Source organism: Orycteropus afer, unplaced genomic scaffold, assembly GCF_000298275.1.
Source record: "Orycteropus afer afer isolate SDZICR_OR568_19922 unplaced genomic scaffold, OryAfe1.0 scaffold00001, whole genome shotgun sequence".
NCBI lineage: Eukaryota > Metazoa > Chordata > Mammalia > Tubulidentata > Orycteropodidae > Orycteropus > Orycteropus afer.
Genome location: NW_006921588.1, coordinates 36,340,998 through 36,353,466, shown reverse-complemented (window position 1 = coordinate 36,353,466; position 12,469 = coordinate 36,340,998). Strand labels below are relative to the sequence as shown.

The 12,469-nt window shown below is 40.7% G+C and overlaps 1 protein-coding gene across 1 annotated transcript in view; it reads right to left on the bottom strand.

Moving 5' to 3' along the window:
• TTC21B (tetratricopeptide repeat domain 21B) overlaps positions 1-12,469 on the bottom strand; it is a 109,781-nt gene that overhangs the window by 19,645 nt on the left and 77,667 nt on the right. Inside the window, exons 20-22 of the mRNA XM_007947718.2 lie at positions 11,315-11,503; positions 6,454-6,564; positions 5,453-5,534 (exon numbers count right to left, since the gene is read on the bottom strand). Coding sequence (XP_007945909.1) covers positions 5,453-5,534; positions 6,454-6,564; positions 11,315-11,503 — 382 coding nt within the window. The remainder of the gene's footprint in view (positions 1-5,452; positions 5,535-6,453; positions 6,565-11,314; positions 11,504-12,469) is intronic.

The following is a 12,469-nucleotide window of genomic DNA, read 5'->3' as shown; positions in this document are numbered from 1 at the left end:
TTTATTAAAAAAACAGGCTTGATCATTCACTTGGAGGGAAAAGTTGTGAAACAGGAACAGCTTGAGATAGAATGAAAATATTATGTGTATCACCTTTAAATGGCAGCTCAGAGAAGGGGAAAAAGAACAGTCTGGAACTCAAGGTAAAAGTGACGGAAAAAAATGACTCACACCTTGTGACAGTTGGAGCTGTGTGTCAACTTGGCTGGACCACAATTCTGTGTGGGAAGCAGACCACATACCCAAAGCAGCTACTCAGCTGCTTGTTGTAGATCCCACCATGGATCTGATTGCCAGTCTCATCATGGGGAGTAACTACTACCAGCTGCCCAGCCACTCAACCAGGCCCAGTTAAGGTGACACAGAAACATAACCACCACACACCTGAAGAAAGTTAAGAGTAGGTTTGGCGCTCAGAAAAGAAACAAGTCTACACAAGCCACAACCTCATCTACCCTGAGACTAGACTAGATGATGCCTGACTCACCGCTGACCATTCTGACTGGGGTCACAACAGATGGTCTGGAAAAAATGGGGGGAAAATGTAGAGCAGAACGAATTAGTGTTAAAAAGAAAAAAAAAAAAAAAAAAAAACTGCCAGACAAACTGAACAGTAGAGAACAGAGGACTCCTTTAGACTATCACCCTGAGATACTCTGTAACCCAAGAATCAAGCCTCTCTCTTGAGATTACCTTCAACCGAACAGCAGAGTAGCACACAAAATAAAGGATGTTACCTATAAGATCGGTGCCTACTTAAAAACTGTAGTATGAGATGAAAAGGTGAAAGATTACTCAAAAGCAAAGATGATGAGATAAGGGGGAAGGAAACTAGAGTACTGGAGAGAGAACAAACAAAACACAAAGAGAATGCTGACATATTGTGATACATGTAACTAATGTCACTGAACAATGCCTGTAAAAATTATCAAATGGAAACCTAATTGCTGTGTAAACTTTCACCAAAAACTCAATAGAATATATATATTTTTTTTTTTTTAAAAAGGAAGAAACGCAGGTGGGATGGGGAAATGGACCCCGATTTTGGATGGAACAGAAAAGGTAAGATGGCAAAGTGGACTACTTTAAATAATATCATTGTATAAGCTGATGACAAATGGGCAAGAAACAATGAAATGGCCTGAGGCAGTCCAAAGTTGGGAGAAAATTAAAAATATAATGAAAAAAAAATGTTGACATTACTATAAAAACAAGATTTTTTTCCTTTCAATCTTTGATTTAACCAGAGGTATTTTATATTTGAGTAGAAAGCGCTGTTCTCTAAATTCAAACATACTTTTCATTACCTAAAAAACCAAAATATACAGCACACAGAGTAGATCAAGTCCTTTGAGTTGTCCTTCTTGAAGCTAAGCCACATCTGTGTCCACACTGCCCTTATCAGACTGATGCTTATGGTATCATCTTGGGATGAAGGCATTAGGATTCAGAAGAACAGAAACATAACTCTGGAAATTCCCCTGCAATTTCAAATCCTTTTTAGGGACACATATGAAAACCCCACCACTGAGGAGTCAATTCCAACTCATAGTGATCCTACGTGCCAGAGAAGAACTGCCCCTGGAGGGTTCCAAGGCTGCAAATCTTTACAGAAGCAGACTGCCTCATCTTTCTCCTGAGGAGCAGTTGGTAGGTTCAAACCATCAGCCTCTTGGTTGTCCAAGAGGTTTGTCCACTGGGACAAACCCTGTGCAACCACAATTTCTGATATACATACACACATACATACATATATACATATATATCAAACCCACTGCCATCAGTTTGATTTGGATTCACAGTGACCCCCATTGGGTTTCCAAGGCAGTACATCTTTACAGAATTAGACTGCCCCATCTTTCTTCCATAGAGTAGCTGGTGGGTTTGAGCCACCAACCTTCTGATTAGCAGTCAAATGCCTTAGGCACTGTGCCACCATAACTCCTTAAGTGATACACATACAAGGGACATATATTCATCAGTAATTTGCAAAGCTCCCTCCTTCCCTTCCTCTCACTTCTTTTATATTTCCCTGTTCTCCCTCCCTACCCGCCGTTCCTGTTTTTCTCCTACCTGTCTTTCTATCCAACTTGCTCAGATAGTGTTCCAAGTCCAGGAAACAGCAGTGAAAACAAAATTCCTGGCCACTTGATGCTTATGTTCTACTACTTATAGTTTTTGTTGTTGTTATATAAACAACAAATAACGTGGTGCAAAAGGACATATTACTTTATAAAAAAAGGCTCTCTAAGAAAGGGGCAACAATGGAGTAGAGAACTGAATGAAATGAAGTAGCAGCCATATGAGTATATGGGAGGAACATACACTAGGGAGAGAGCACAGTGAATTCAAGTATTATAGCACTAACTTCCTTGGGCTGTTGCCTGCCTACTACCTGTTTTCCTTCTTTATTATCAGAATTATCTTTTTATTCTATGCTTTCAACCAGAACATGCATTTGTCACATTCTTTTGCATCCATGTAGGTGCTTCTAAAGTTTTTTTTAAAGAAAAAGAGATGATTCACCTGGGAGATATGCCCTTTTGCCCAGCTCCACCCCTACCTTCTTCATCTAGGCCCTTGCATATAGCACAATCATTAAACTGACAGCAATCATTTTGACCCATGAGATGACATCTAGAATGGAAGTTAGGCTACTGAGAGTGGAACAAAGATTGAGGTGCTAAAGTTTCCTGATGATACAGTAGAATATCCACACTACTCCAGCTCAGTATACTTAGATTTCTTTTACAGAAGAGAAAAACAAAACATTTTACTTTGGAAGCCACTGGGATTTTGGGGGTTTCTACTACTTTAATCCGAAAGCATTTCCAAATGATTTTTCAGCAAGCAATAGAAGCAGAGATGAATTATGAGAATGTTACAATAATCTAAGTGGAAGACAATGACTTAGAGCAGGGGGTCACAGTGGAAGTGTTAAAAAATTATGGAATTCTACATAATCATATTTGTAGGTAAAACTAACAGATTTGCTGATAGTAGGATGTAGTATATGAGAAAAGATGAAGCAAACTGTATGGTTTGGGGCTTGAGTAAATGAATGAATTGTGGTCCACTTACAGAGATGCTAAAAGGGTAAGAAGGCCACATCTCCTGGCCTCCTCTAACTGCATAAGAGGAAGACGGAAACACCATCAGTAGCCTAAGGCCTATTCCTGCAAGGCCAGACATGTTGCTCCCTCCAGCCCTTTCATCAACCGTTCCTCCCAAAGCACCCACCACCTCTCTCCTGGGTCCGATAATTCACTGCAGTGGCCACACACAACTCACAGATTACGGGGTTTACTAGGGAAGCACTAGGCTACAATTCAAGTTCAGGAAAAACGTGCAATCTCTCTCCCAGGCCACAATCTCTCTCCCAACAGTGAGTGTCCCTTGGTGTCTCACTCAGCAATGCATGTCTCTTTCAGGAGCACATGGCTCTTTCAGCAGCACGTCTTCCTCAACGAGCAGTCAGAGAGAGACTTCTTCTGCCTCTAGGAGGATTCCTTTTGAGCCTGGTAGAGTGGCCAAACTAGCCAATCATAACATCAGAATTCTAAGCACCTGAAGAGAGAGCAGGAACCTCCCAGAACACTGCTTTGTGTTGCACCCAACAGAAATACCCCAAGTGGATAACTTTTATAATCAGGAGCTCCTCAGTTGCTCACAGCAAATTCCACCACAGAGTTTACAAAGACTTATGGGTAGAAAAGCCATATGAGGTAATTTACTACACCACAAGAGTAAGACAGAGGAGTGGATTTGGAGGGAATAAAAAGATCAAGCATTCTATTTTGGATATGTTAAGTTTGAGATCCTCTGGACTTTAGTGGAAATGCAAGTAGGTAGTGTTGTATATCAGTCAGGAATGGAGATCTACACTTGGCTGACATCACCATATACAAGACACAAAAAGCCTGGTTGAAGTCAACTAGCAGGTGAATGTATAAAAAGAAGAGGAATGTGTTGGTTAGCTAGTGCTACTCTCACAAGAATATGCCATAAATGGGATGGCTTTAACAAACTGGAAGTTATTCTTTTACAGTTTTGGAGGCTAGAAGTCTGAGTTCAAAGCGCCAGGCTCTAGGGTTGGGTGAAAACCCCTCAACCTTGGGCTTCAGCTCTGCCTCCAGCTCCTGGCCCATTGAAGCTAGAGGCTTTTCTCCACTCAGACAGCTGCTGACTGCTGAGGCTGACAAGCCCACAGTTGACAAAAAGGCACAGTCCTGGTGTTACCAAACTACACAGCCGGCCACTAATTCAAGTCTATTGAAAGTCCCAAGATTGGCAGAGCATGGCAGGCTGCTGAATGAAGACTCAGCTACATGCAGGGTTCAAGTGTGCCAAAAAGCTGGAGACCTTTCTCAAAGTTGCTTCTTATATACAGGAAGCAGACGAAATCCCTAAGCAGCTATTCAGCTGCTCCAGTAGATTCCATCATGGAATTAATTACCAGTCCCACCATGGGGAAGAACTACATCCAGCTGCCCAGCCACTCAACCAGGCCCAGCCAACTTGACATGCAACCTTAACTACCACAATGAGCATGCCTGTTTTTAAAGGTAATAAAATATAGATCTAACAGCAGAGACCACATCAAAGTAGACAGCTGGGGAGAAGAAAAATCAGGTGGTCTAGCATCGCAGAAGACAAGTAAAGAAAGTAAAGAAAGATGGGTCAAATAACGATGGCAGGTCAAGTAAGCAGAGAACTGGAAATCAAACACGATGTGGCAACACAGACGTCACCTGTCACACTGCAAAATCAACTTCCCTGCAGGAGAAGAGATGAAGTGTACTGAAATTCTTGAGAGAAAATTCGCTGCAAGAAGAGCTGAGAAATGGAGTGGTAACTGGAAGGAAATGGAGAATTAAGAGCTAGTTTTTATTGACTGATTTATTTAAAGCAAGAAGATTATCACAGTATCTTTGGATGATGACTAAGAAAATAATGATGCACGAGGAAGAGTTATTGCAGGAGCAAAGCCTGTTACCAAATAAGAAGGTGGTATCTAGTGCATGTGGGGAGAAGCTGGCTGCAGAAAGGATCCCAGCCTTTCAGAATACAAAGGCTGTGGAGCAGGCAGAGGAGGATAGATAATTCTCTTCCAGTTGCTTATACTTTCTCAGGAAAAGAAAAGGTCAGGTTTTTATCTGAGAATAAGGAAGAGAGAAGGGTGTTGGAAGTTTAAGAAAGAAGAGAAATAAAAGTGTGAAAAGTGGTTGGGCTGCTCTTGAGGATCCAACAGAGGTTTCTGTTCATGATTTCTAGTGAGACCAGTGAACTGTTTCATTTTCCCTACAACCATTTCAGCGGCTCAAGTGCAGGTGTTCAGGAAACAAAGGGTTGGATCCAACTAAGATTAGGGTTTTTCCAAGGGGTATAACAGCCATAAAAAGCACAAAGGGAGTCGATTACACTAGAAAAATATAACTGGTTGAATATTTACCTGGCTTGCGTTCTAAAAGCTGTTGTAAATGAAACACTGCTTGTTCATAGTCCTGTTTTCTGAACATGAGGTCAGCCATCATCTATAAAGGTAAAGTTCATTTTAAAAATATTGCCATATACTTTTCAAAGCATATCTTCTTATCAGCATTTAGCACTAAGAAAGTACATAAGAAATATATGAGGTGTGTTGTAAACATTTAAAATTCAAGTATACCTTGAGGAGATTAGATCTGAGATTGGGGTAAGAAAGATAATCACAGACGTGAAACAAATCACACTGTTTGCAAAACTGTGTTTTTAGCCAAAAATGTGATTCAAATGCTTATTTTAAAAACAAGAATCTGAAGTGAATTGCACACTCTTAACTGCTATCATAAAAAAGATGCCTCACTTGACTTGGCTAAGACTAACAATTTAACAAGACTTACTGAGATTTTCTTATTTTGTATTTTAAAAATGTCTTATTTTTCTTTTTAGTTTTAACAGTTACTTGGAATGAACCTCACAAAATGTTATCTACATCCATTTAAAAAGGTAACCAATACCTCTCAACCCAAGTAAGGAGGAGAAAGAAATGCTAGGCATCAATTTATTTAAAACATACTATTTCAAGTGACACATGAAATTTCTGCCTGAGAGTCCCACTGAAATTCTTAAATTGGTCCAATATGTCTGAGTAAGTATTAAACGTTGGTTTTTAGCAAATTATAGCTCTACACTACATGAGCTCTGCCTGACCAAGCATGCTTTCAGGCATAAAGAAAATTTAACGAGGCACAAAAGGGCAAGTAAAGGCCTGGGATAAGTTTGTTTCATTCTTATGAATAAAATGCTAATTATTCTTGGTTTTTGCCTGGTAAAGTATACTAATAATGTTAGAAATATAGTAATATTTTAAAAGCCACAACGAGCCATGCCTCTCTCTCTCATAAAATCTGAACCTTCGACATGGAACGGAAAGCACAGCTGCCTTGTAGTGCTGAAGTCCCTTGGACTGACCATGGTAGCGGCTTCATTGTCCTGGTCACTCTGGAGAAGCAGCACACAGTGCTGCAGGCAGGCGTCAGGGTCATCTTGTGCCAGATATAACCGTGCCAGTTCCAACATTATCTATACAGAAAAGGACAAGATTATACAGAAACTGTTTGGAATAAAAAATGAATGAGGAAAATATCTGGAAACAGATTGAACATTACTTGAATAAAAATTTCTAAGCTAAAAGTATCAAGCATTATAGGCAGGAAAACTAAAGACATGCCCATCTCTATTTTCTCTCATATTGAAAAAATAAGTAAAAGGAAAAACAGGTGATAACTAGCTTGAAATGTAGACATGAGGCATTGCTAAAAGAACACTGATTTTAAAATCAGGGGACTGAATTCTAGTTCCAGCTTCTTCATGATGAGGCCAAGTTGTTTTTACCTCTCCAAACTTGTTTTCTCATTTCGAAATGAAAAAGCATGAAGCAGATATTATCTAAGGTATGCTTCATATTTAAAACTAGGATTCTAACTTTTGTTTATCACTGAAAGGGTATCTGTTTGGTTGTGACTTACTAAGGATTATTTTTATCCTGAAAGATGTTCAGGTGGTGCAGTGGTTAAAGCAGCATTTGGTTGCTAACTGAAAGGTTGGTGGCTTGAACCCACCAGCTGCTCCTTGGGAAAAAGTAGTGGCAGTCAGCCTCTATAAAGATTTACAGCTTTGGAAACCCTAGGGGGCAGTTTTATTCTACCCTATAGGGTCACTATGAGTCACAATCCTCAACGGCAGCAAGTAAGTATTGAAAGAGTTTTAATAATTAAAAAAATGACAGATCTTAAACTTTAAATTCTAGACTATGGTTGTTTTTAGTTCTCCTTCTGCATCACTTATTTAAGTATTTATCCATTTATTAGAATATTTTTTAAAAATTAATCTATCGAGATATAAAAGAGTAATAACATTTTAGTTTATATAAACCAAATCAAACCAAACCCACTGCCATGGAGTCGGATCCGACTCATAGCGACCCCTCGTTGGGTTTCCAAGGTGGTATCACTACAGGAGTAGACTGCCCAACCTTCCTTCCAAGGAGTGGCTGGTGGGTTTGAACCACCAGCCTTCTGGTTAGCAGTTGCATGCCTTAGGCACTATGCCACCAGAGCTCCCTTAGTTTATATAACCAGACTATATAAATAATTTTGCTACAGCATACCATCTTTAAGCTATGCCCATACTGTGCCACTTGCAGTCAGAAATTCAGTCTAGTCACATCTGAATTCTTAGCACTTAATAGTAATTGAAATACAGAACTATACAACAGTTGTTTAATAAACTGAATTGAATCATCTAGATCCTATTATTTATGTGAGATTAAGAGAAATTGCTTTAAAATGATTATTAAAACACAAGATGAATAGTAAAAATCAGAGAGCACATTTACTTTATATTGCTTTTTTTGCTCCAAAACTTTTTAGACACTAGCATTCTTAATTCAAGGCATCATGTAAGTATTTTAAAGATTTTTCTGGAAACAATATTAAGTTTTTAATTTGTATTTTTGATATTATTTGTGGTACAATTAATTACTTGATATGGCTTTTCTAGCCCAGTCCAGACATGATTTTGGCGGTGTCTGGTAAACATGCTTATGCAGACTGGAGCTTATGGCAAAAACTTGAGAACGCCACCCTACAATGACCATTGGGATTCTGGAATAGAAAGTTTCCAGATGCTGCAACATGATACACACCATATGAAAGGCAATTACTCACCTGCTTTTGGGCACTGATTGAGACTGCATCAATGACAGAAGGACATGACACCTGAAATACCCATAATGTCTTAGGTGATATCAGAAATATTCTAATAAGGAAGGTGGTGCCCAAAAGAGTTCCATAATAAAATGGACATGGCTCATACAAGAACAAGCTACTGGAGGAATGAAGGGAGGCACCCACTGTATCCATAATCAGGTAGTCACTTTTCCCATAGGTCTACCTTGAATCCACCTAAGAAGTTGCCAGAACCCATTGCCACATGGACAGTGCCCTGTACGAACAACTTTTTGCAAACTAGAAGAAGGCCACTTGGTTCACAGATGGCAGTTCCAGCGTACATGGACAACAATTGATGTGGAAAGCTGCTGCATTAAGACCAGCAGACAGAAAGACCCTGAATGAAGAAGGTAAGAACAAGTCAGGTCAATGGCCTGAACTGCTTGCTGTTTTCTTAGCTGTCATGGAAGAACTGGGCAATAGTGAGAGGCCATATGTTTGGATTTTTACTGATTCATGGGCAGTGGCCAATGGTGTGGCTATCTGGTCAGGCAAATGGGTGATAGAAACTGGACTATTAAGGGGACATTGTGTGGGGCATGGGCCTATAGAAAGCACTCTGGGAATTCAGAGGACACATTAGAGTAAGCCATGTTGATGCCCATCAGAAGAATCCCTTTCCTGGATTGGAAGGCAACTGGAATCAGCAAATGAACATGTTGGTATGCTCCCTTGAGGTGGCCAACTGGATGCATGAAAGGAGTGGACGTGAGGGTGCTGCAGCAATGCAGAGATGGGCTGAATATAGATACATTCTTCTTGCACCGTCTGAGACACAAAATACCAATAAGGACTGCTCTGACTGTCAGCAAGAAAGACAGAGGTTACAGACGGCTATGGGGCAAATTCCCTGCGGGGAAGGCCCTGCACACAGCTGCCAAGTTGATTACATGGGACCAATGATGCCAATGGCTCCAGATAGTTAGAAATAAGTCCTCACAGGAACAGATCCTTACTCTGGATTGGGCTCTGCTTATCCTGTGACAGATGCAAATGCCAAAAACACAATTAAAAGATTGGAACAAAATACACTGTACCAATTTGGGCCACCAAGTTCTATTTCCTCAGACCAAGGAACATAATTTATGGCCTACAGGGTACAACAAAGGACCAAGAAACATCACACTGAGTGGACATACCATGTTGCATACCATCCTCAAAGTAATGGTTTGATAAAGAACTGGAATGGGCAACTGAAACACCTGTTATCTAAAATAGGGGGCGATAAAAGGCATGAAGGGCTGGCTCAATGCCTTCATGAGTGTGTGCTCACACTCATTGTGGGGACAGAGTAAAGGGAGGATCACCACTGGACAGATTCCTACATTTTCCTGGGGGATCTGGGGAAGATGGGGTAGAGGAAAATGCTGGTGCCACTGTACAATTCCTCCCCATATCACTTGACATTGCTTTCTTCCTTCCAGAAGCTGTGGTCTCAGGACCTGGGATGCAGCTGTGGGTGTCAGAGGCAGGGGTGTTTCCTAAGCAAAAGACTGTAACTATACCTCTGAACTTATATGCAAGGGCCTTATGGGATGGATTATACCTTCCCACTCTCTGGCAAAATTGAGGTTGACAGTGTGTACTAGCATCTTGCCCAGTGGTTGAGATACCCCACTAATGTTGTACCTGTGTAACCCTACCCAACATGAATGGGAGCAGACTGAGGGGAAAGCACTTACTAGACAGGTCTTGCTACCAGCAATCTGGACTGGCACAGCAGCTGAACCTGATGTCCCTTCCCAAGAAAGTTTGGGTAAAAATAAAGGGCAAATAGAAGGAAGGAGAAATAATAGTTGGAGGGAGAGGAATGGGTAAATGGGTTATGTAGTGGAGAAAAACCTAACATTATGCTGATACCTAAAGAGAGGCTTGGAGCAAGGGAATAATCTTCTCTCAGTTAAATTTTATCCGAGGCCAAAAAGGATGATGATGAGACAAACTTTAGGAGTACCTGATCAGATCAGATGGATACAAGCAAGCCTGAATGGCTGGTACCTGAGTAACTACACCCCTAGGACTCTGCCCTACTGAAGGACTAATTGCTAATGACTTTGGGACTGGTAAAATGATTTGGGAGGAGCAAGTTAATCCCTCAAGTGTGAAAGGGCTAATGGCTAGAAGAGCCAAGGGATGGCCTGCAGTGCAGTGAATTGCTTAATATGGCCCTTCTGGTCATCGTCCTCCATTTTGTGATGTATTGTAAATTCTAGTCTCTATGCTTGTTTAGGAGCTCTGGTAGCGTAGTGCCTAGGACACTTGACTGCTAAGCAGAAGGCTGGTGGTTCAAACCCACCAGCCACTCCTCAGAAGGAAGGTTGGGCAATCTACTTCTGTAGTAATACCACCTCGGTAACCCAAGGAGGGGTCTCTATGGGCTGGGTCTGACTCAATGGCACACAACAACAACAACAACATGCTTGCTTAGGGTGGGATGTAACTTCAGTCCCACCTTGCTGGAAGGTATGAGTCAAGTCACCACCCTTCATTTCCTTGATGGTATATATGTGAATGTTCCAGGAATGTTCCAAGAAGGTTCTTTCTCACTCCAGTCCTGCATTTGGTTTCTCATCATCTCACCAGACTTGAGATAGCAGCTGGTCATCTGACCCGCCAATTTGGGCTCGCCAGCCCCCGCAACCATGTGAGTTGGGGGAAATCCTCCAGACCTACCACAGACTTGGGACTTGCCAGCCTGCCAGCTTCCTCCACCACCACCACATGAGCCATTTCTTTGGGAGTATGTGAGTTCTGTGAGACGATACACATACCCTAATACAGGACCGAGAATACTGAGAGGAGGAGGAGTTGGTATCAGAGATGAGAGTGTGGCACAGAAGTTTGGGAAAGCTGGACATCTGGAACATCTTTAACCTTTGCCTCATAGGGACCAGCCTTGTGTTGATCCTTCTAAAAGAAATTATTCAAGCACATTTCTTTTCAAATCTTCTTTACAAATAAACTGGTAAGAATTTTACTTTTGGGGAAATGAGATGACATCTGGAATAAAAAGTGTTTAAAACTGTACAAAGGTAACTGACCTTATTATCTGTTTCACAATGAACAAGAGCCTCTTTATAAAACTTAATTGCTTTTTCATGGTCTCGCTGAGCAACAGAATGTTTTGCAATCTCGGCACAAATTTCAGCTGCTAACTGTTTCTGTGCAGGGACTGCATCTGGCTGTTCTATCTGAACACGTTTCAGTACTCGAGCCTGTAATTCTCGAGCCTAGAAAAAAACAAAAATTTAAAAGAAATGGAGGAAAAAAAAAAAGATAACAGAAGTTAGACAAGTTTCAATGACTCAACATGGCATATTTTACTTAAGATTTATTTAATTACTGGCCCTTAATCTAACAAAGCCTGATTGAAAGAAAATGTCTTGAACTCCCCAATGTGCACTTAATGTTTACAGTGAGCCATCATGCACACATCTTTCCAACTGAAAACAAAAAGCATTGCACTGAGTTGATTCCAACTCACATGATCCTACAGAGCAGAGTGGAACTCTTCTGTGGAGCAGCTGGTCGGTTTATACTGCCCACCTTTCAGTCAGCAGCCTAGGGGTTAACCACTGTACCACTGAGACTGAAACCCTGTAAAATGAGCCTTTTTCCACTGTTACAAGAAAATACATAGGAAACTCACTAAAGGGGAATACAATCATGAAAGAAAGAGTTGGAAAATATGTTTAGATGTTATATTAAATGAAAAATTTAAAATAACTATTACACTAATAAAGGAACTCTGATGGCATAGCAGATAAGGCATTTGGCTGCTAACCACGTCAGTGGTTCAAACCCACCAGCCAACCCACGCAAGGAAGATGGGGCAATGTGCTTCCATAAAAGTTTACAGCTTTGGAAACCCAATGGGGGTCACTATGAGTTGGAATCAACTCGATGGCAGTTTTTTTTTTTTTTTTATTACACTAATAAAGAAAATAGTAAGCATATAAAAGTTATTAAATTGAATATTGCCAGGATTCAGCGAACAAGTGCATTCATATATTATCGATGATATATGAATTAGACTAAATTTTCTGGAAGGCAATATTTGTTGCCTAAGGCTAACCAGAAGGCTGGCAGTTCAAACCCACTAGCACCTCCTTGGAAGGAAGATTGGGCAATCTACTTCCATAGACTAAACGTCTCAGAAACCCAAGAACAGGTTGCTATGAGTCAAATCAACTTGA